The 26,020-nt window shown below is 39.1% G+C and overlaps 1 protein-coding gene and 1 long non-coding RNA gene across 2 annotated transcripts in view; one reads left to right on the forward strand and one right to left on the reverse strand.

Annotated features, from left to right (window-relative positions):
* Positions 1 to 26,020, reverse strand: part of LOC124150005 (tyrosine-protein kinase receptor torso-like) — a 534,068-nt gene that overhangs the window by 395,835 nt on the left and 112,213 nt on the right. The window contains exon 3 of the mRNA XM_046521879.2: positions 10,371 to 10,460. Within this exon, the coding sequence (XP_046377835.1) occupies positions 10,371 to 10,460 (90 nt within the window). The remainder of the gene's footprint in view (positions 1 to 10,370; positions 10,461 to 26,020) is intronic.
* On the forward strand, positions 14,445 to 16,165 carry LOC124150006. The gene is made up of 4 exons (XR_006863191.2): positions 14,445 to 14,602; positions 14,854 to 15,030; positions 15,574 to 15,664; positions 15,990 to 16,165. It is a non-coding gene; the product is annotated as an uncharacterized LOC124150006 (long non-coding RNA).

Here is a 26,020-nt window from a genome sequence, read left to right on the forward strand (position 1 = left end):
GTTTTCTTCAGTACCCTCTTCGATTGGATTCGGGTTATCGTAATTATCTAGATCAATATCAGTCATTTTTTATATTAAACATATGGTTATATAATTTCAATATAACAATGTCTTCGCAATACGGACGCAAGTTAAACCCACAACGTAGACTTTGAGATCCATTAGGGGTCAAAGCAATTCGTCAGTCTGTAACTATAACTAATAACCCTAGTACCATCGATCAGAATCAAACGCTTCTGGTTCGCTTTCCTAATCTCGGCGCACACGATGTGTTAGTTCCGGGAACTGTCCGACTAGCATTTAGGATTATTTTGACTTCTACTGACGTTAACAGGGAGCCCGTTCAGAACATAGGTCGTGCTATCGTTAAGAAAATCGCGATTAAAATTAGCCGTAATGAGGTTTTGAGTATCAACGATAGCGATGTATACTATTGTTACATGGATCTCTGGAGAACGGATAAAGAGCGGGAAAACTTACAGTACAAAGGTATTTGTAATCGGAACACATTGAGATTGCACGTGGGCACTGAAAATGGCGATGGTACGGTCGTAAAAGATAAGGCTGTTGCCGACGCATTAGGTAACCGATTCTATATTCCCCTAGACTTTGAATTACTAGATTCCCACATGCCCTTTTATCAAGCATCCCTAGGCGATAGGTTAGAATACAAACTCACTTTTAATGACTACGGCAGAGTAATCAGAGCTGGTGAAGATGCTAGCTATTCCATTGACAATATCTCGCTGGAGTACGATATGATAACAGATCCCGAATTAGCCAGACAAATTCGTAACCAGTATACAGGAAGTTTAGCCATTTTGTTCGATCGCGTGCTTCGACATCAAAAGATTACAAGGGACAAAAAAGATATGATGTGGAATATCAATCTAAACGTCCCCACGAGGTCGTTGAAGGGTATTTTAATGTTGTTCGAGGACCCCTCCTATGCGTTTAAAAGAAATACCGAGAAATTCTACAATCCCAAGATTACAAAAGTAGAATTGACTATCGAGGGCGTTCCTAATCAACTATATAGCCAAGGAATGCTAGCGTATCACCAGTGGGATGAGATTAAAAAACTCCCTTCTATAAAACGAAGCCCGGAAGTTAATGGGTCGTGAAAGATCTGTCTCTCGGGAGTGTATCGATGGGTGAATACCTCACCACGAAGTACGCGCTATGGAATTCGAGGAATGTTTACGCGAAAATGATGTCATTTATACCAAGCTCGAACGAGATAAAGTCAGAAAACTGTTATCGGCAACAAAGCACTGTAAACTCGTATTAAAAACCGATCAACCAGCTGCTTATGCAATTGCTTAGCAAAATGTGGCAAAATTATGGCAAAATTATAGCAAAATTATAGCAAATATAGGAAAATGAAGCAAAATGTAGCAAATTACGATAAATTGAATATTAGCGGTTAATATGACATAAAATGTGGCTCGAAATCATCATTCTTTCGCAACAGTTCATTATTACGGGATGTATTGGATATGCCATATTATATTATGTTAGACTTAAATATCTCCTTAGGTATTACATTATGGAATGCGACGAACTCATCGAACAAATGCTCAAAGAATCTCATGTAGATCAACATGTTGATAAATCTTTAGATAAACATAGAGAAAGACTCGGGGCTTTGGTAGCCAGTGGAAAATGTTCCCAATATTTGGGGGAAAATTATACCATCGAAAGAAATTGATAACATGACAAACGAAGAGATTAAAAAACTGTACGCGCGTTACGAGTCTAGACTGGGAGCTACTATGACTAAAACGATAGGGTCGGCTATATTACAACTATACACAGTCGTAGCTAGTACGTTTCTTCCTATCCCGGCAGAACATCACATGTATTTATGCGAATCTCTCGAGGAGGACCCATTCATCGAACACACTATAAGCTCAGTGAGCTGTGAGTTTTATCATAGATACGGAATGTTCTTAGCTCCGTTCACCACAGCTTTAATAACGGCTAGGTATTGTCAATTTAAACATACGTGCCCACTTTATAATAATGGAGACTCAACAGGTGACACCACAGATTGTGAACGAGGAACAGATTGCGGAACAACGAGTGAATGAGGAAATACCACAAACACAGATTGCACCACATGTGAATGAGAAAATACTCAAAGCCAGAGTGACAAAGAATCCTTTGAAAATCGCAGCTGGGAGGAAGGGAGGACTGGCGAGGAAAGTGAAATTAATAAATAATTCAAATATTAATCCGATTAAGACATGGGCACTAGTAGGAGTTGCTGGTATAGCGGCTGTATGGTTGTTTTATAAGACCGGAGAAGAGAAAACGTCACCCCCGATGCCACAACAACAAGTTCAATTAGAGGTTAGCCCCCATATAATGCTATAAGAAGCATGACTACTCCAGTTACAGATGGTAAAATGTTGGTAAACGCAACGGTGGTCACCGGCTTGGCCATTGGCTATGCCCGTATAGCTAAAATGATTACTAAAGCCACACCTCCCAAGCTAGATTTTAATGGATTTGATATCGGTATGATGATTCTGGATATTGGATTATCTATGGCTACAAAAGATATGCTCATCAAACAAAAACTTGTCCCGGAAGACATAATGAAGTAATTAATTAAACATTTGAATATTTTATATTATTAAATATGGCAACAATTGCGATGTTGGTCGGTGGAGCTATTGTTAATGCTCTAGCTTTTTCGGGGAGTAATTTTTTATTTTCTAGTATGAGGGAATCAAACGCTAAAGAAGTTGAAGAGGAGCGTAAACGACATAACAAAGCTTTAGAACAACTCGAAGCAGCTCAGTCACAATATACACGGCAGAGAATGAAGAGATTAGACTTTATTCATGAAGAAATGTGTAAGGAAGGACATTCAATTCAAACGTTTAAGGATGTCGAATCTGCCATGCACGAATACTTCCTCGTTTATGGGAAAAAACTTGACCCAATATCGAGACCAACAATGAGTCAGTTTTATACACCGTCAGAGGCTCAGAAAGACTGCGAGGTCGCATTTGTGATAGTGGGGTTATCAGCTGTTGCAATTGTCAGCTATACCATGACCTAGTTAGGGGAGTCAGAGTGACAGCTAATCAATAAATCACCATGACAGCTAATCTATAAATAGCGTTGGCTGACTGCCTAATCAATAGTGTAGATGTGATTTACCTTTTAGACAAATGATATGATATGTGTATAACCATGAATCTGTGCAAATATATACTCATGGGGAAATCGATTCAATGTCAGAAGCCATCTGTGGGTATTTACTGTGGCCCTCACGCTTATAACATCAGAAAGGGTTTTAAAAATAACGTTTGTTCTGTATGTGGGATTGGAGTCAAATGTAGTTACAGTTTATGTAAGAGTCACGGTGCTGATAAGGTCAGGAAGCAGATTATTTATGCTATGAAGAGCGATTACATCAATGCGAGGAATAGGTTGGGGAGAATACGTATTTATATATGAAAAACAACCATTTAGACAAATGAATCATTTTGTATATATACCATGGTCACAATGGTTTTTGTCAGAGAGTTGAAGGCTATGGCAAAACCTCGTGGTCTACATGGATATTCTCGAATGAGAAAAGCTGAATTGATTACCTTACTCGGTTTGGATTACAACAAACCCCAGACTGTTAGAGAACTCAAAGCTCAAGCGAGAAACAGTGGGCTGAGAGGTTATTCTCGAATGAGAAGAGCTGAATTGATCGCTTTACTAGATAATAATGATATTGAACATAATGATGATGATAATATTCAACAACAAGAAGAATTAATATTTGTACCCACAACCGCCGGCGTTGGTAAATATCTAAGAGGTTGGAAGATGGATATTAATTCCAACATGGATGTTAACGATATTAAGCCCATCATATCAAGTAAAATTAACGAGGAGTTAGATGATTTACATAGTATAAAATACCAGCTGACGATTAAAATGTTATTGAGTAAAAGTAACACAGACGATAGCACTGAATATACCGAACCATATTTCCGAAGCAATCAAGAAGTTATAACCGAATCCGATACTATAAACGCATCATTAGATACATCAATTCAGAGGATACAGGAAACTTTAGAACGCTGGACTAATAGAGGTTCGGGTTAGGGATAGTTTATATTTAGATATAGCAAATTATATGCCCTTCAAAGGTGGATCTTATATAGATTTACCCCTGTATTATAATAAAGAAAAAAAGCCATAATTAACGTAAAAAATAAATCCGATGATTGTTTAAGAATGATAAGATCTGCATTATTCCCCGTAGACAAGCATCTGGATAGACCTTCTAGCTATCCCTAAAACGATGGACTCAACTTCGATGGTATAGACGAACCTACACCAATATCACAAATTGATAAGGTGGAAAAGCAAAATAATTTAGCTATAAATGTTTTCGGACATTCTAAAAGAATTGTTGTACACAGGATAAGCTCCGCTCCGGAACATATCCCCAGAATCAATTCATTTCTGATCGAAAAAGATGGTAAATATCATTATACATGGATAAAGAGTTAAAACAGGCTATTATACGATCAAACAAAACATAAGGAAAAGAAATATTTCTGCGAAAGATGCCTACATGGGTACAGCAGACAAGATCTATTAGAAGCGCATAAAGAAGACTGTAGAGGTGTTGGACAGACCGCTATCAGGATCGATATGCCTAAAGAGGGAAAAAATATATTAAAATTTGAACATTATTGTAATCAAATGCCAGTACCGTATGTAATTTACGCCGACTTCGAAGCGCTTATCAAACCCATAGAAAATACTGAACGCAATACTGATAATAAAGATAGTTTTACGTATAAAACTCAAGAACATATTCCTCGTGGGTTTGGATATATAGTTGTAAGGTATGATGGGAAAACAAACACGCCCATGATTTACAGAGGTCCCGATGCAGCGGGAAAGTTCCTAGAATATCTACAAAACGAAGAGAGAATAATCAGGGAAAATTTATCGCGTAAGATACCCATGTGTATGACGAGGGATAATTGGAGGGCCTATAAGAAGTCAACGAGTTGTCATGTTTGTAATAAACCCCTGAATGGGGATTCCGTAAGAGATCATTGCCACGTCACTGGTAATTATCGGGGAGACGCGCATAACGAGTGTAACTTGAAACTAAAAATGAATTCTCAAACAATACCCATCCCCGTTGTGTTTCACAACCTTAGGGGATACGATTCACATCTCATTATGCAAGCTATCTCAAAGACCGACAGCGGTTTAACGTGCATTCCTAATAATATGGAAAAATACATATCGTTCTCGTTGACTAAACCTATACATTATAGGGACAAGGATGGGAAATCTAGAATAAAGCAAAGTAATGGGCTTAGATTCATAGACTCCGTACAGTTTCTGTTATCTTCCCTGTACAATTTAGCAAATGCGAACAATCCCTATGATTTTGCGATAACAAATCAATATACCGATAAGATAACTCGTCATTTGTTGCTGAGAAAAGGTATTTATCCTTACGAATATATGGATGATTGGTCTAGATGCGATGAAACTGAATTACCACCCCTCGAATCATTCTATAGTAACTTAACAGAATCTAAAATAACAGATGCCGATTATGAACACGCTCTGACGGTCTGGGATAAATTAGGTCGTAAGAATTTAGGCGATTATCACGATCTGTACTTAAAAACCGATGTACTGTTACTCGCCGATATATTCGAGATATTTAGAAAGACATGTTTCAAACAATACAGCTTGGACCCGGCATGGTACTATTCCAGTCCCGGACTATCGTGGGATGTATTGTTGAAGAAGACCGGCGTAGAACTAAAACTACTCACAGATTACGATATGCACTTGTTTATTGAGAAAGGATTAAGAGGGGGTATATCGATGGCAGTGAAAAGATATTCTAAGGCTGATAATAAATTAGTGGAAGGATACGATCCGAGTAAACCTGACACTCACATATTATATCTCGACGCCAACAATTTGTACGTATGGGCTATGAGTCAACCTTTACCCACGGGTGGTTTTGAGTTGGTCGATGATATCGATGTGAAGGATGCGAATAAAGGGTACATACTAGAAGTTGACTTGGAATATCCAAGTTCGTTACATAAAGACCATAACAGTTATCCGCTAGCTCCCGAAAGATTAATGGTTAATAAAAATTGGATGTCGGAATATCAACGCTCCTTGATGGGTAATAGTAGGTTAGCTAACGTAGAAAAACTTGCACCCAATTTGATGGATAAGACAAAATATATAGTTCACTACAGAAATCTCCAGTTATATCTATCGTTAGGTATGAAACTTAAGAAAATACACAGAGTTCTAAAGTTTGATCAAAGCCCTTGGATGGAGACCTATATAAGGTTGAACACAGATTTAAGAAAGATAGCTACCAGCGATTTCGAAAAGAATCTGTATAAGCTCATGAATAACTCAGTATTTGGTAAAACTATGGAGAATCTAAGGAAGCATGTTGATGTTAAATTAGTCAGATCTAATGAGGAAGAAAGACTCAGGAAACTTATAGCCAGTCCGGCTTTTAACAGAAGCAAGATATTCGATAACGATAACGCCGTGTTGCATATGCAGAAAAGTAATATAAAATTCAACAGACCGGTGTACGTCGGTATGAGTATTCTCGACTTGTCAAAACACTTAATGTATGACTTTTATTACAACGAACTTAAGAAGCAATACGGCGATAGATGCGAGGTGTTATATACCGACACAGATTCTTTGTTGATGGAAATACAAACCGAGGATGTGTATAAAGATATGGCAGAAAAAATAGATATGTACGACACGAGCGATTACCCAAAAGATAATCCACTGCACAGCGTAGTAAATAAAAAGGTGTTAGGTAAGATGAAGGATGAATGTGCTGGGACCCCTATAGCGGAGTATGTAGGATTAAGACCTGTATGTAGAAGATGTATTCTATAAAGAAGTCTGATAATGGGGAGATAAGAAAAGCTAAGGGTGTTAAAAAGTATGTTGTAAAAAAGCATATCAAACACGAACAGTATAAAGAATCATTATTCAACGGTAGAACGTTCAAACACGAGATGAACTCTTTAAGAAGTTACAATCATAGGATATATGGATTAAGAATGAACAAGACATCATTATCCCCCTTAGATACAAAGAGATGGATTGATAATGATGGTGTAACTACCTATGCTTATGGTTATGGCGGTAATACCGTACCGTCGGGAACTATGAACAACTCTTCTCGTACAAATGCCCTACCCGGTCCATCTTCAAGATAATAAAGAATAGGCTCTCCTTCTTTCATAACCAATCTACTAATGTTATATGTCTTAAGAGACCAAATCGGATCGGTTGCACGACGTAGGCCTCCTTCGAGTTCACCGGGCTGGTATAAATATCTTACCCTTACTCTATCCGGAAGTTTTCGTTCTTTGCCTCTCCTCGGTGCTGAAGATTCGGAAGTCACGGATTTCATTTTAATAGCATCGGATGGTTTCTTCACTATTAATCTTGTTACTTCATTATTCAGCGCTGATACAACGGCTGATAATTGTGTCACCCATTCGGTTGATCTCAATCGCTCGGATTTCATTTCGATCCCATACTGATAGCCAAACAAACGTTCCGCTTATGTCCTGTTAAATCTTTCGACGATAGCTTGACTGCGGTGGGCCTTTCTTTCACCATGCCTGATTTCGACATCGTGCTTTGTTAACAGTTTTGTTATCGATCCCATAAACTCGCGACCGGGATCTACTTGAAATAGCTTAGGCCATTTTAGTGGTCCGCGTTTATATATGCTCAGTGCATTAGCTACTTCTGTTGAATCTTTCGAGGTTAATGGCTCAGCCTCTTTGTATCGACTAGCCACATCTACTACTGTTAAAGCGTATTTATACGTTTTGCGTCTTACCTAATCGTGGGGAAGAAACAAGAGGTCAGCCTGATGAACTTCATTCGTTGTAAATATATCAAATTTCTTCCTTGGTATATAACGCGGTGCCGGTAAATATATTTGCCACATCGCTTGTTTCTTTAACCAATCCTTGGCCACATCTTTAGATACCTTAGCCGTGGTGGCTAATTTTTTTATTGCTCCTACACCTTTCCAATATCCTCGTGGGCTATAGTATATTTTATTCATTATTAATTAATATTGATGTTTCTTTTAATATGACTTATGACTATCATTAAATCGCATAATCATTTTGACATAAAAAATGCCACCTGTAGTAGCAGTATAGGTATATAAATCTGGCTCCAGTGGAAGTGGTCCAGAACCCCCATTACCTATACTACTCGGTCTCTTGACCGGGAAACTCTTCTTAGCCAGGGCTGTCTGTCTATTCTTATCATCTTCATATCTTGGTTTAAGGCAGAAAACCTTGTCTCAAACATCGCCTTTATCATCTCCTGCTGTTGCTTCAATAATTGTTGTATGAGGTTCATGGAGATTGCAGGAGATGTTTTTCTGCTTGAATAGTTGTAGGAGGCATTGGGGTAGAGTCAGGGGTCTGATCAGTCAACAACCGTAATGGCTTCAACTTTATTCTTGGCCGCTTCATGCCTTTTAGCCTTAGTTACAGCCTCAGCTTACTTTTTAGAAGGCTTTCTTAGATGTTGGTGCACTGCTCACATCTAGCCTCCTCTGTACATGACGTCTCTGCACTTCCAGCAGGTCTGATGAGGATCTGCCATGATCATGAACGACCACACGTCTTGCAACCCGGAGTAAAGGGAGACTCCATTACGACCTACAACACCCCTCACACCAGTGATTGGTAATTGGCAATGGACAATGGGCAAACGGGAGGCCGGGGGTAATTACCAATCACTGATAATTTAGTCCTTGCTTCCAGTTGTCCATAACTACATGTATCAGCGCTAATTACTGTTAAGTCTTGGTTTCCACTGTCTATTGCTAATCACCTATCAATGCCAATTATCTGTGGGCTTCCCTTGTTAAGTTTCAACCATTTGTTATCTTATTACTTTTGTTGTTCTTACATGTACATACGAGGGGCGTTCAATAAGTTTTGCAACTTCAATATAAGACCAAGTCTCAGAATATCTTTTGCACTTTTATTTTTCAATATATTCTCCATTCACTTCAATACACTTATTCCATTTGTCCTTCAAGCTTTTAATACCACTTTTATAGAAATCCGCAGATTGGCCCTCTAACAGTACTGTGGCAGCCTTTATGTCCTCGTCATCCTGGAAGCGTCTACCACATGGGGCAGATTTCATTTGCCAGAACAGGAAATAGTCACTGGGGGCTAAATCTGGGCTGTAGGGTGGGTGATTTAACTGTTCGAATCCACATTCACATAATTCACATATGGATTTCTTTTGCTTGGCATCCCTCCTTGGTAACGAACTTTATTACAGAGCGTTGTTCATGTTTGAGAGAATCAATGATTCTGACCATGTGCACCCTCAGGTGAATGAAGCCATCACATCTAACTTATTGTTGTGTCTGGAACTTGATATGACACATGTCAACCTGATGTTATAACTAGTGTCACACCTGCCACAAGTTGACATTGTTTGTGTAAACACAAATGCTCAAGTTGCAAAACTTAGTGAATGCCCCTCGTATATATGCTCTGCCTCATATCATTCATTCACCTGATGAAGTAAGCATATACTCTGAAAGTTGTGTTCCTCAATATAAAGAAGTTGACATTCATAAATTTGTTTCCTTATGTGTATCACTTCTAAATGCCTTTCAAAGACTTAATATATATTCAGTTCTGAAATGGATTCACTGAAGATTACGTCAGAAACCCCGGCATACTACCAGGTCTAGACGCCAACCTCAGTCCATTTCTTACTACACATGTAAGACATGGCTGAGTAATGGCCAAAAATAGGTTTACGACAAGGCAGCCATAAAATCAGATTTGAACCTCGTCATGAATGAATCTCCTTCCCTGGATTTCCTTGAGGTTAGAAGGATGCGTTTGTGTAGAAAGCATTCAGTGTTCTTCAATACTGTCACTCTAAGCCCTACAGTCTTGGTGCTGTCATTTGCAAATCTATTATTGAGTTTCAAAGGTATGGCCACTGCATATATATTTCATGATGCATGATAGGCTAGGTGTTGTCACTTTCATTACTTTGCCGACTCAGTCATTTCATGTTTTACACTATTAAGCATTACATGCCTCCAGCAAAGATAAACTATTTTAAAATATGCATACAGAAGAACACGTATCTGTGGTGTTTATGGACATGGCGTGTCACACTGGAGTCCAGCTATGTGAGCATCCACACCAGATATCAAAATGACATCATTCAACAAATGACGGAACCTGCCATGAATCAGACTATCTGGCATTTCCTGATCAAGGAGTTTACACTGAATGCCATACCTGACTGCATTTGAAAGGACTGTCAATACAGATGTAAGATGGATAGACATCAAAGAATTCTGTTGCTGCGAGTCTTGGCTGCTGCCCAAACTGTAACACACAAATTTTAAAATAGTATAAATGATTAGACCACAACATTTTTTTCCAGTCCACAAAGTTGAATGGGGATAGTGACAAAAATAATCATAAATCAGGAAATCATAAATACCAGCTTATGTTGGAATAATTTATTCTCACAATTCAATTCCAAAAATTGCATGGAAAGCCTGTAATATGTACATCACAACAGAAGCATTGCTCTGTGTAATCCACACTGTACAACTAATTTTGACAATTTTGGAAAATAATCTTTGAGATAAAATTGAATATTATAAGGACATTCTACCAAGTTTGAAACCACAGACTATTACATTTTTTAAGAAAAAAATCTTCAGAATCAAGGGTTCATAAGGGATATTTCAAAGACAAAATATTGTGTCCAATACACAGAAAAATTAAGAATCCACTCAAATAACATTTGACCGCCTCCGTGGTCTAGTGGTAGAGTGTCCGCCCGGAGAGCGGAAGGTCCGGGGTTCGATCCCCGATCACGTCATACCAAAAGACATTAAAAGATGGTACTTGTTGTTACCCTGTCTGGCGCTCGGCATTAAGGGGCTAAAACAAGGACTGGTTGGCTTGGAGTCAGTATACTGTGTCTGAGTGGGGTATTCATGTTAAACTGCGGCATGGTATCTCAGTGAGCTAGCACTATAAATCGGCATCAGTCCAGACTAGTACAAGCAGCCACATAACCACATACACGTACATGCACGTCGCTATATAAGTGCAATAATCTTGGACGCGACGTTAAACACCATTTCACCTCACCTCACCTCAAATAACATCCATTGTGAGTCCCCTGTGATGCACAAGAGTGTGGATGTTGGAATGATTGAAACCAGATAGACTGAAACATGGTCACTTCTGCCTAGTTCACTACCGCTTGGTTCACTTCTGCCTAGTTCATTACTGCCTAGTTCACTTCTGCCTAGTTCATCACTGCCTAGTTCATTACTGCCTAGTTCATTACTGCCTAGTTCACTTCTGCCTAGTTCATTACTGCCTAGTTCACTTCTGCCTAGTTCATTACTGCCTAGTTCACTTCTGCCTAGTTCATTACTGCCTAGTTCACTTCTGCCTATAGTTCATCACTGCCTAGATCACTTCTGCCAAGTTCACTACCGCCTAGTTCACTTCTGCCTAGTTCATTACCGCTTAGTTCACTTCTGCCTAGTTCACTTCCGCTTAGTTCACTTCTGCCTAGCCCTTACAAAAAAACAACCCAGAAAAGATATATCCGAGACCGCCCCAAGACCGCCCTGATGCATCTTTTGTGGAATTTTAGCCAATTTTTATGGTCTCGTCTAGCCGAGACTTTGCGGAGACCCATCGAAGACTATTCTGGGATTTAATCAAATACTTCCCCACAAAGGCATTAACCTACCAAAGACGTTTCTAGTGCATCTCCACTAGCAGGGGATGTCTTAGGAGATCTCTTAAGATGTCTCGGATACGTCTTCGCTAGCGAAGACCTTCAAATCAACTTTGCAAAGACTATTCGGAGACTTCCTCAGAAGGGCCATAAAGTAGCTGAAGGTTTGCAAAGATGTATCAGTGCATCCTCGCTAGCAAAGACCCCACAAAGACTTTGTGAGGACTATTCGGAGACTTCCTCATAAGGCAATAAAATAGCTGACTGTTTGCAAGGATGTATTGAGTGCATTCTCACTAACGAAGACCCCACAAAAACATTTGTGGGGACTTTTCGAAGACTTCTTTACAAACAAACAAAATTGAAAAGATACTGTGGAGTCTTCTTTGCTTGTGGAAATCTTCGAAAGAACTTTGCAAAGACTATTCAGAGACTTCCTCACAAGGCAACTTGATAACCGGTTTGCAATGATGATGTGAATGCATCCTCACTAGCCAAAACTATATGAAGACTTTTGTAAGTGTATACCTTTCAAAGACTTTCTTTCAATTGATACAGATCAATACATTGAGCTTTAGTCAAGATCTCGGAAAACTAGGTCCCTTGCTTGGAAGAGATGACATGATCATTATTATTTATTTTGAATTTTCTTTAAGGATAATACTAAAGCTCTTATCTTATACAATCACATGCAATGAATTAGAAATCCTATATATGTCAGCAAGGACATTAATAATTAAATACCCAACACAATTAATGCTTCGAGGTATATTTCTATTAAATACAGTTATAACAAATGCAGGAATTATCAGTATGCAATAATCAGAAAAAAGAAAGAAATGTACAATATATTCATAAATTCCAATCAGAAAGTAACAGTGTCCTTGTGCCATATCACAGTCTCCTCAGAAAAAGGTATATAAGAAAAGGCAACATAAAGTAATATTACTTGTAGACATAGTGGCTGATTTGTGGCTCAAGATATACATGACAGGGATCGAAATTAAATTTATTTTAAGTTTGCCAATGGGCACAATTATGCCAAATTAAGTGTGGCATTACATTTTTAGGGGTGCCAGGAAATACATGATTGGCTGTTTTAATGGTTATAATCATAATTCAAATACAAGTCAAGTGACTGTCATACTGTTTATTCAAGTTAAATTATACTTAGAATGAATGTTCAATCAGAAAATTCAAAAACATCACTCTGTCCATGGGGTGTGGTCCCTCTTCACCCCCCCCCCCCCCCCCCTCCTTGAATAACACGTACCATGTGACACACCATTATCTTCAACGCTTATTTTGTCATCTACACGATAGTCAACTCGCCTTGAGTATTTACATTACTTTAACATGCTATTTTATTGGTTTCTGGTGACGCTTTCTTGCCGAAATCTGCTATAAGATTCGTGATTGGTCAAATTGAGCACGTGACCTAATACAACCAATTACAGCAACGGTACTTGTGTATATCAGACTTTGACGAAAGGTTTTTGTTAAATCGTGTTGTTCTGAATGTTTTAAGCAGGAAATCGCGATCTATATTAAAAATATGAAACTTCGTGGATGTATCGTGCCAGGTTACGAGCTGAGACAAAGATTTTTCTTGCATATATTTTGGCATTAAACATTGTGGAGAAATCGAGGCGATAAAGTATTAAAAGCCGCGATGCCATTTGACTCACATCACACGCGATCGCACGAAAAGATGGAAATGATAACTTATATCTAAGTTTGACAACTTTTAGACAGATAAATAATTTTGTTGATTTCATTTATTACTTTGTAAAATATATTTAAAGATTTGATTGACACGTTTTTATTTTGCTCTTTGACTTGTTCGATGTGGACCCATTGTCAAAGTGTGTGTCGGAGAATTCTATTTTCAATAACATTGCGGGAAATAGATCTAGTGAATAATATTTTAATCTATCGATAAAAAATAATAATTTGAAAGAGAATCAAAAACTGTAAAAGAGAGTCACCAAACCTTCATCGAGATAGAATCTACGCCGACTCTGAGTTCAGCAAGGATGACAACGTGTGCTCCTGAACAAACAGTAGGTACACTTTAGATCTGTTTGTGTTACATAAATATATTTTTTACATATAGCCCTCTATATTGTCTCCATAACAATTATACTAAATAAATCCACCGAAACGACCCCCGATCCAAACCAATTCTCACTTAGATATTGAACTTAGTTTTAGCATTCGCTGAAAGAGAAATCTTTTTTCAAGCTCCATTTATAAATCATAAATTTATGTTCTAATTTGGAACCTCAAACTGAATAAGTCAGTTAGAAACTTCAATATTAGACCCTTTACTCATCTAATTTGGGACTATTTATGAAAAAGAAATAGGCGCAGATGTTATTTTGTAATATTGCGCAGGCCTTTCAGATTTCATGTTTTGATCACATCGTGGTTCTCCGTAAAATTTACCGAGAGCACCGATGTGGGACTGAGATAAATAGTATTTTTTCAAAACAAATTATGTATCTGGTCACTGAAATGTGAAATATGATCGCAGACTGTTGTCATAAGTTTATAAATTTATTGAATTAATAGATAACAAATTATATATTTGTATTATGTTAAACTATATTTGTCTTAAGTTGTATTTGAAATTAAAACTTAGTTTTTTTTACAAACAAATGTCCATAGTTGTATGGTAATTAGTACGGGAATTGCCGCCATTTTGTAACCTGCTGTTTTATAACGAGGATATTGGTTGATATTTTTTTAAGAACTCGTAAGTAAGGGAAACTCATGTATTGTAACGTTTGTTTGAAATAGATATATGTTCCCAGTAAATGTTGTGGTCTTATCGTTTTCCCCGTCGACATGCTCCATCGCCATCGCGATATAGATCTAGAATTACGTTTTGGACTGGCACCAGGTTGTTGAAATTTTGGCAAAGTTGCCAGTGTCAACTTTGTTTTGTGACCAGCAATACCCGCCTTTTAGTTTTAGGTTATTAATGAATGCAACTTGATTTTTCAGCCCCCTTCCTTGTGGTGATTTTTTAAGACAAAAAAGGAACGATACTTCATAGGAAGACGTGAACTCCTGCTGATGTGCCTGTTTCATGAAAAGGGATCAAGAAGAAGCCAGTTGCTGCCTGGTTGCCAGCAACTTGGTGTTTTTACGATGCTACCGACACCGATGTGGTACTCGAAGGTCAGTATCTTTGTTAAGTGTCAGGTAAATTTCATTTCAGGTTAATGGAACTGTAACTAAATAAGTTATGAAACTAACTGGTACTTACCAAGTGCACACACAGACTTGTAAGGTAAAGGTTTAATTTTTATAATTTAATATCAGAATCATTGTAAGGAATCAGTAGGTGTTACAATCTAAATATCCTTCCTGTGTTTAACTTTTGAGCAAATATGAGTACTTGTAAATGTCAAAACCATTTTTTACATTTTTCTAGAACACAATGACATTTGAATGTGTAATGCTTTGGTCAACTTACATGGACATATCAATATTAAGTGAATATCTAATCACAAGATGTTAACTAATTGACATCATTTAAAATCTAGTTTTGGTACAAGTGGTAGGTTTTGTAACTTTTAAATCATCATACATTTGGACTGGAACCATTTCACCTGAGTGCAATTTTAATGCTCTTATCTTGTTTGCAATTTATTTTTACTGTATCATGAATTATAAAGCTTTGATTTATCATCCAGTGTAACATGTTATTGTTTTCATCAGTTCTGAAACCGGCAAAGAAAAAACAACTAGAACTTTGTGGGGAGCAAGAAGATCTGCACGCTAAGGAATGCCTTCAAGTGAATGAGCCATGGTTTGTTTCATTCACCATAACATCAGTAATTTTGCAGCCCCCAAAAAGTAATTTTTGTAATAGTTTTTAATGCGTCTCCTTGACGTCTGACATAAAGTAACTAGTTAGTGGCACTGATGGGGGCTGTCCGGTAGCCTAGTGGTTAAAGCGTTCGCCCGTCACGCCAAAGACCCAGATTCGATTCCTGACATGGGTATAATGTGTGAAGCCCATTTCTGGTGTCCCCCGCCGTGATATTGCTGGAACATTGCGCAAAAGCGGCGTAAAACCATACTCACTCACTCATTATGTCACTGATATACAATAACATTTGATCCCATTTCAGCCTCTTGAAGGACAGCTTCCATGACGACCCCTGCCAGGACAAGGATGACTTCCACTTTCATATGATGACTTCCACTTTCATATGATGGCTACCATATAATGATATCTTCTGTTGATGATGTCCACCTCTGGCTACTTGTTATTGCTGTTATTACTCCAAATAAAGAGAATACTATACAACTTCGTTATCTTATTTTTGACAGTACAGGTTTGGCAAGGATGTTTCACAGACACTTCTGGGATGCTGTTGAAAGACTAGATTATGATGTAAGCACATCTTTTGTATTACTGAAAATGATGGAAAGGTAAAATGTCTCTGAATCATGTTTGTTATGGAGACTTCCTTAGAACTTTGCCGGGATGGTTCAAAGAAATGTTAAATTACCCATGACAGGTTTGTGAAGACACTTCAGAGACTTCCTTGCAAGTGTTGCGGGGATGCTTCAGAAGCATCTTTGATTGCATAACACAAGTTTGTGGGGACTTATCAGTGACTTCCTCAGAAAGTTTCCCGGGATGGTTCAAAGCATATTTAATTAGCCCTGATAGGTTTGCGAAGATGCTTCGGAGACTTCCTTGCAAGTTTTGCTGGGATGCTTCAGAAACATCTTTGATTACCTAATAATAGTTTGTGGAGACTATTCAGGGACTTCCTAAGAAGGTTTCCCGGGATGGTTCAAAGCATATTTAATTACCCCTGATAGGTTTGCGAAGATGCTTTGGGGACTTCCTTGCAAGTTTTGCTGGGATGCTTCAGAAACATCTTTGATTACCTAATAATAGTTTGTGGAGACTATTCAGGGACTTCCTAAGAAGGTTTCCCGGGATGGTTCAAAGGATATTTAATTACCCCTGATAGGTTTAAGAAGATGCTTTGGGGACTTCCTTGCAAGTTTTGCTGGGATGCTTCAGAAACATCTTTGATTGCCTAATAATAGTTTGTAGAGACTATTCAGGGACTTCCTAAGGTTTCCCGGGATGGTTCAAAGCATATTTGATTACCCCTGATAGGTTTGCGAAGACGCTTCGGAGACTTCCTTGCAAGTGTTGTGGGGATGCATTAGAAACATCTTTGATTATGTCACACACGTTTGTGGAGAATAATCAGGGACTTCCTAAGTGGGTTTGCCGAGATGGTTCAAAGCATATTTAATTAGCCATATAGGGTTAATTCTGAGGAAGTATCGGAGACTACTTCAGTAGGTACTGTAAGGAAGTCTTGGATACTTCTCAGCAAGCTGCAAGTTGGAGTAGTTTGCCGAGATGGTGTGGAGACATTTGCCGGGAATATCTAGAGACGTCCTTAAGACCCTGCAGAGAAGGTAAAAATGTGCCTTGCGGGGAATTATTAAGGCGGTCTCGGATGCATCTTTTCTGGCCTTTTTTTTTTGTAAGGGAGTTCATTACTGCCTAGTTCACTTCTCCCAAGTTCACTACCGCCTAGTCCACTTCTGCCTAGTTCACTACTGCCAAGTTCACTACCGCCTAGTTCACTACCGCTTAGTTCACTACCGCCTAGTTCACTTCTGCCTAGTTCATTACTGCCTAGTTCACTTCTGCCAAGTTCACTACCGCCTAGTTCACTTCTGCCTAGTTCATTACTGCCTATTTCACTTCTGCCTAGTTCGCTATTGCCTAGTTCACTTCTGCCAAGTTAACTACCGCCAAGTTGACTTTTGCCTAGTTCGCTATTGCCTAGTTTGTTACTGCCTAGTTCACTACTGCCAAGTTCAATACCGCCTAGTTCATTACTGCCTAGATCACTTCTGCCTAGTTCGCTACTGCCTAGTTCGCTTCTGCCTAGTTCATTACTGCCTAGTTCATTACTGCCTAGTTCACTTCTGCCTAGTTCACTACTGCCAAGTTCACTACCGCCTAGTTCATTACTGCCTAGTTCACTTCTGCCTAGTTCATTACTGCCTAGTTCACTTCTGCCTAGTTTGCTACCGCTTAGTTCACTTCTGCCTAGTTCATTACTGCCTAGTTCACTTCTGCCAAGTTCACTACTGTCTAGTTCACTTCTGCCTAGTTCACTACTGCCAAGTTCACTTTTGCCTAGTTTGCTATTGCCTAGTTTGCTTCTGCCTAGTTCATTTCTGCCAAGTTCACTTTTGTCTAGTTCACAACCACCTTAAGTTTACTTCTGCCTAGTTCACTTCTCCTAGTTCACTTCTGATTAGTTCACTACTGCCTTAAGTTCACTTCTGCCTAGTTTGCTTCTGCCTAGTTCATTTCCGCCTAGTTCACTTCTGTCTTGCCTACTTCTCTCTGTCTAAGTGACCTCACACCGGTGCACATCAAGTGACACAATCTGTGCACTTGGTGTCACTGGAGTACAATCGGTGTGAATCTGATGCTCACTAGAGTACAGTCTGTGTGATTGGTGTCACTAGAGTACAATCTGTGTGATTGGTCTCACTAGAGTACAATCTGTGTGATTAGTGTCTCTAGAGTACAATCTGTGTGATTGGTGTCACTGGAGTACAATCTGTGTGATTGGTGTCACTAGAGTACAATCTGTGTGATTAGTGTCACTAGAGTACAATCTGTGTGATTGATGTCACTAGAGTACAATCTGTGTGATTGGTGTCACTAGAGTACAATCTGTGTGATTGGTGTCACTAGAGTACAATCTGTGTGATTAGTGTCACTAGAGTACAATCTGTGTGATTGGTGTCACTGGAGTACAATCTGTGTGATTGGTGTCACTAGTGTATAATCTGTGTGATTGGTCTCACTATCATACAATCTGTGTGACTGGTGTCACTGGAGTACAGTCTGTGTGATTGATGTCACTAAAGTACAATATGTGTGATTGGTGTCACTAGTGTACAATCTGTGTGATTGGTGTCACTAGAGTACAATCTGTGTGATTGGTGTGAGGAGAGTACAATCTGTGCACTTGGTGTTACTAGAGTACAATCTGTGCACTTGGTGTCACTAGTGTACAATCTGTGTGATTGATGTCACTAGAGTACAATCTGTGTGATTTGTGTCACTAGAGTACAATCTGTGTGATTGGTGTCAGGAGAGTACAGTCTGTGTGATTGGTGTCACTAGAGTACAATCTGTGTGATTGGTGTCACTAGAGTACAATCTGTGTGATTGATGTCACTAGAGTACAATCTGTGTGATTGGTGTCACGAGAGTACAATCTGTATGATTGGTGTCAGGAGAGTACAATCTGTGTGATTGATGTCACTAGAGTACAATCTGTGTGATTGGTGTCACTAGAGTACAATCTGTGTGATTGGTGTCTGGAGAGTACAATCTGTGCACTTGGTGTCACTAGTGTACAATCTGTGTGATTGGTGTCAGGAGAGTACAATCTGTGTGATTGGTGTCACTAGAGTACAATCTGTGTGATTGGTGTCACTAGTGTACAATCTGTGTGATTGGTGTCACTAGAGTAGAATCTGTGTGATTGATGTCACTAAAGTACAATCTGTGTGATTGGTGTCAGGAGAGTACACTCTCTGTGATTGGTGTCAGGAGAGTACAATCTGTGTGATTGGTGTCACTAGAGTACAATCTGTGTGATTGGTGTCACTAGAGATCAATCTGTGTGATTGGTGTCACTAGAGTACAATCTGTGTGATTGGTGTCACTAGAGTACAATCTGTGTGATTGGTGTCAGGAGAGTACAATCTGTGCACTTGGTGTCACTAGTGTACAGTCTGTGTGATTGGTGTCACATGAGTACAATCTGTGTGATTGGTGTCACTAGAGTACAATCTGTGTGACTGGTGTCGCTAGAGTACAATCTGTGTGATTGGTGTCACTAGTGTACAATCTGTGTGATTGTTGTCACTAGTGTACAATCTGTGTGATTGATGTCACTAGAGTACAATCTGTGTGATTGGTGTCAGTAGTGTACAATCTGTGTGATTGATGTCACTAGAGTACAATCTGGGGGATTGGTGTGACAAGAGTACAATCGGTAAGATCGGTGTCACTAGAGTACAATCTGTGTGATTAGTGTCACTAGAGTACAATCTGTGTGATTGATGTCACTAGAGTACAATCTGTGAGATTGGTGTCACTAGAGTACAATCTGTGTGATTGATGTCACTAAAGTACAATCTGTGTGATTGGTGTCACTAGAGTACAATCTGTGTGATTGGTGTCACTAGAGTACAATCTGTGTGATTGGTGTCACTAGAGTACAGTCGGTGTGATTGATGTCACTAGAGTACAACCTGGGGGACTGGTGTGACAAGAGTACAGTCGGTAAGATCGGTGTCACTAGAGTACAATCTGTGTGATTGGTGTTACTAGAGTACAATTTGTGTGACTGGTGTCACTAGAGTACAATCTGTGTGATTGGTGTCACTAGTGTACAATCTGTGTGATTGGTACCACTAGAGTACAATCGGTGTGAATCTGGTGCTCAATGGAGTACAATCTGTGAGATTGGTGTCACCTGAGTACAATCTGTGTGATTGGTGTCATGAGAGTACAATCTGTGTGATTGGTGTCACTAGAGTACAATCTGTGTGATTGGTGTGAGGAGAGTACAATCTGTGCACTTGGTGTTACTAGAGTACAATCTGTGCACTTGGTGTCACTAGTGTACAATCTGTGTGATTGATGTCACTGGAGTACAATCTGTGTGATTTGTGTCACTAGAGTACAATCTGTGTGATTGGTGTCAGGAGAGTACAGTCTGTGTGATTGGTGTCACTAGAGTACAATCTGTGTGATTGGTGTCACTAGAGTACAATCTGTGTGATTGATGTCACTAGAGTACAATCTGTGTGATTGGTGTCACGAGAGTACAATCTGTATGATTGGTGTCAGGAGAGTACAATCTGTGTGATTGATGTCACTAGAGTACAATCTGTGTGATTGGTGTCACTAGAGTACAATCTGTGTGATTGGTGTCTGGAGAGTACAATCTGTGCACTTGGTGTCACTAGTGTACAATCTGTGTGATTGGTGTCAGGAGAGTACAATCTGTGTGATTGGTGTCACTAGAGTACAATCTGTGTGATTGGTGTCACTAGTGTACAATCTGTGTGATTGGTGTCACTAGAGTAGAATCTGTGTGATTGATGTCACTAAAGTACAATCTGTGTGATTGGTGTCAGGAGAGTACACTCTCTGTGATTGGTGTCAGGAGAGTACAATCTGTGTGATTGGTGTCACTAGAGTACAATCTGTGTGATTGGTGTCACTAGAGATCAATCTGTGTGATTGGTGTCACTAGAGTACAATCTGTGTGATTGGTGTCACTAGAGTACAATCTGTGTGATTGGTGTCAGGAGAGTACAATCTGTGCACTTGGTGTCACTAGTGTACAGTCTGTGTGATTGGTGTCACATGAGTACAATCTGTGTGATTGGTGTCACTAGAGTACAATCTGTGTGACTGGTGTCGCTAGAGTACAATCTGTGTGATTGGTGTCACTAGTGTACAATCTGTGTGATTGTTGTCACTAGTGTACAATCTGTGTGATTGATGTCACTAGAGTACAATCTGTGTGATTGGTGTCAGTAGTGTACAATCTGTGTGATTGATGTCACTAGAGTACAATCTGGGGGATTGGTGTGACAAGAGTACAATCGGTAAGATCGGTGTCACTAGAGTACAATCTGTGTGATTAGTGTCACTAGAGTACAATCTGTGTGATTGATGTCACTAGAGTACAATCTGTGAGATTGGTGTCACTAGAGTACAATCTGTGTGATTGATGTCACTAAAGTACAATCTGTGTGATTGGTGTCACTAGAGTACAATCTGTGTGATTGGTGTCACTAGAGTACAATCTGTGTGATTGGTGTCACTAGAGTACAGTCGGTGTGATTGATGTCACTAGAGTACAACCTGGGGGACTGGTGTGACAAGAGTACAGTCGGTAAGATCGGTGTCACTAGAGTACAATCTGTGTGATTGGTGTTACTAGAGTACAATTTGTGTGACTGGTGTCACTAGAGTACAATCTGTGTGATTGGTGTCACTAGTGTACAATCTGTGTGATTGGTACCACTAGAGTACAATCGGTGTGAATCTGGTGCTCAATGGAGTACAATCTGTGAGATTGGTGTCACCTGAGTACAATCTGTGTGATTGGTGTCATGAGAGTACAATCTGTGTGATTGGTGTCATGAGAGTACAGTCTGTGAGATTGGTGTCACCTGAGTACAATCTGTGTGATTGGTGTCACGAGAGTACAATCTGTATGATTGGTGGCACAAGAGTACAATCTGTGTGATTGGGGTCACAAGAGTACAATCTGTGTGATTGGTGTCACTAGAGTTCACTCTGTATGATTGGTGGCACAAGAGTACAATCTGTGTGATTGTTGTCACTAGAGTACAATCTGTGTGACTCTAGACACTAGACATTCATTCTCAGCTAAATGGTAAATTACACAATTGTGCTGTCCCCTGCGTAAAACATGGGTAATATCTTAGCTGAAAATATATTTTCTGTTACAAATCATATAATTCAAGCTGAACGGCTAAATGCATACACATGTTGATGTACTTCGTTCAGTTTGTATCTTCACCAGTCTATATTGTTGCTTATAAAGTCGTTCTGAGTCTTGTGCCCGTGCTCAGTGTGTGACTTAACGGCTGAATAATTAAATATTCTGCACATTTTTACTGCACTTTACATTTTCTTTTCCTGCATAATGATTATACATCATCATTACCAGCAGTTTTCAAGCAATGGTTCTGATAAACTATCTTTGGCTAGAAATATTCTATTGTCCCCGATTTTACCATCAGATACGTTGGTCACTTTTGTGTGAACGAGTTACACACCAACTAAACAAACATTTTAACACAATGTGTCAGATATGATTTGTTTAAGCATAGTCTTAACACTTTTTATCATCAATTTCTTAAACAACTAAAAAAAAAAACATGAATCACAAAATCACAAAATTATACCTGCTGGGTATGAAACTTTTCATCAGATATGTTAGCATGATTCATTCCCGCACACACCTGATAAACTAAAATATATCATGTTGTGTTTGTTACTTTCATAAAACAACGTGTCACCTATAAGAAATGTCCATCCCAAACCTTGACATGATTATACTTTCGAAACATCTGACCAATTCGCAAAGTTGTCATCAGATACAATTTTGTCAGATATGTAAGAAAACACCAGCACTATCAGAAGATGGTCATCAAACTTCAGTAATCTCAATAAGTTGAATCTTAACAATGCACATGCGCGCCGTGTCACCTCTCCACCTACGATTTTCAGTCAAGAACGTCCTGCAACCTGGTTTCGGTTCTCAACAATCCATTACAAACTGGTAAGTAATCTTTGTAAATGGGTGATCTGAATTGAAAGCCACCCCATAGGTTATATTTATTTGATAAAATAGTTACTCTTAACTAGGATGAAAAAAATGAATCCCTTACTGTAACTTAGCATTTCCCAAAGAGCATGTTTTCAAACCTAACCTATCTGATGCCAACCTAACGTAGTTTACGAATGTAATTTAATGATTAGATATTTTTCTGAAGCGAAGACAACATTCTACTGATGTTTTCTGTCGATATACATTTCATTGATAGGCTAAGTACTACATTTTACTCAAGCTCCTGTCTAAACACCTAAATACCAGCCAATGTATCTGATGATTTATATAACGTATCTGATGAAATTAGCATATTTCACAAAGAATAAAGTATGAAAATTATTAAAAGGTGGCTATTTCATAAGTACAAACATCTCTTTTACTTCGACGACTGTTTCAGCATGTTTTTTTCTATGCTTGATTTTAGAAAATGGCGAAAACAGATGCAGAAAACCAAAAGGCGTATCAAGAAAAGAAAGAAACGAAATGACAGTCAATATCTAGCCAAAGAACGTGCTTGAGTCAAAGGTTACAGAATACCAATTGATCAAATGCAAACAAAGAAAAAAAAAGCAGTTCGAGAAAGGAATAAACTCTATAGTAAAGCATACCGGGATCGAAAGAAAACACAGAAACTAGCACAAGGTGCCAGCGTAGGTGTCGTGCCTGGTTAGCGAAAATCCAATTTTCCCTAGTATCAGTAAAGCGAAAAACCCAAGTTGGGGTATTTGTCCTACGAAAGCGAGAAATGAGTAAACACCGGATTACCGTAGTTTAGATTAGCGCCCGTGCTGTTCAAACAGAGGAGAGGAGAGGAGAGGAGATTTACTAGAGAGTCGTTTCGTAAAAGATAATACAGTTGGATGTTTAAACACAGGAGAAGAGATGATCAGTTTCTTAATTGAACAAACAATTAGTTTCTTAGTTGATATGGGTTATGATACCGATGAGTTTAGAGGAGAGTTGTTTCTTAAGAATACATACAGTATGTATTTGATGGTATATATAAAGAGTGCAACTTATTTATCTATGGTCAAAATGGCTAACGCACAAGTTCGAGTGACCATGGTTGATACCGTGCAAGGTGATCACTGAAAACGGCATTCTTCAAGCGGCTTTGCAGGTAAGAAAATAATGCACATGATCATGATGATAATAATCTTAAAGACAAAGTGCACCTGTGTGCAGCAGATGAAGTGTTTGGTGCGCACCTTCTCATCGGCTCCATGACTGTTCGAGCAGATCTACACACTGCATGGTGAATTCCAAGGCCACATGTTCCCCCTTGTGTACTGTCTGCTCCCGAACAAGTCCGAAGATACGTACACCAGGACATTTGAACATTTATGTCTAATGGCTCAACAGCAGAATTGTTACTTCTATCCAAGAACTTTCCAGTTAGACTTTGAAATCGCTGCCCACAATGCTGTACGGAGTGCCTTTCCAAACACTTTGATCAGGGGCTGTTGCCTCTGCTTCCCTTGGACAAGGTCGATGACATCTGGCTCAAAGCCATCGCTGACAGTCCCGCGGGTCCCAAGGTCGCAGCCTTCATGGACTACGTCACGACAACGTGGGTGGAAGGACGCAAATTCGGACCTGAGATCTGGAACCATTTTGGTAACCATTCGCACTAACAATAACGTCGAGGGGTGGTATCACAAACTCAACAAACTTGCCAGGAAGAGCCATCTGAACATTTTTGAAGTTGTTACGCTATTTCAAAGAGAACAATCCAACGTAGAAGTCGCCATTCAACGAATTGGAGCCCATTGGTCAGCACCACCCAGAAAGAAAAGATACCGGCTGATTGACAACCGTCTTCAGGCTCTGTAAGACAATCTCGTCAACAACGTCATCCGTGAAGTTGAGTACACAGATCACGTTGGTGACCTGATCCACTTGGAGTGAATGACTTGAACACAAGGTGTATGACAGTGCAACCGCAAATTTATTATAGAATGTATTTATGTATTTACCATTATATTTTAAGATATGAGTTATTGTTGTTTTTGTAGAAATTATAATGTACATCTATGAAATATTAAAGTATTAGAGTTATTAAATTTGTTAAATGTAAAGTACTTTTGTGCAACTATACTATACTTCAGCATCTAATAAATTACTAGTGTGATTACGGTATACACATTTCTAGGTTTTTCTTGTTATTTGAGAGTCCCAGTATAGCAATATCCCGTGACCAGTCTTACTGTAGCTTCACGAAAGCGAAGAGATTTTAGAGTTGATTATGGCTAGATTTCGATCTTCCGGCCCAGAACCCCAGCGTAGTTGACGTCATAGATGTGGTCGTTGATGCAAAAACTGACCAGGTCGACACAGTATCAAGCAGTACTGATGCATCTCGGCAGTCAAGGTCACGCCCAGGTTGACTGAACAACTTTCTAGCTACAAAAAGAAGCAACAGAAATGGAAGAAAGTATATCAGAGGATGAAGGCGAAGTATGGGACACCGAAACAGAGTAACCGCGAAGGGAACAATACTGAAAATAGCTCGGATCAGACGACAGACAGTCTTCAACGACAGTCTGAAGCAACACCTTCAACAAAAACCAGAAATGATCTCCAAGAAAACAGTGTGAGTCCCAGTCAATTGCCAGCCACTGTTGTGAGACAATTAACAATGGCTGATGTATTTATTGGAAAAATTAAAGAAAGTGTTGCAGCCAACAAAAATCAAAGCAAAGTGA

Source organism: Haliotis rufescens, unplaced genomic scaffold (genome assembly GCF_023055435.1).
Source record: "Haliotis rufescens isolate VD_foot unplaced genomic scaffold, xgHalRufe1.0.p SCAF_12, whole genome shotgun sequence".
NCBI classification, from domain to species: Eukaryota; Metazoa; Mollusca; class Gastropoda; order Lepetellida; family Haliotidae; genus Haliotis; species Haliotis rufescens.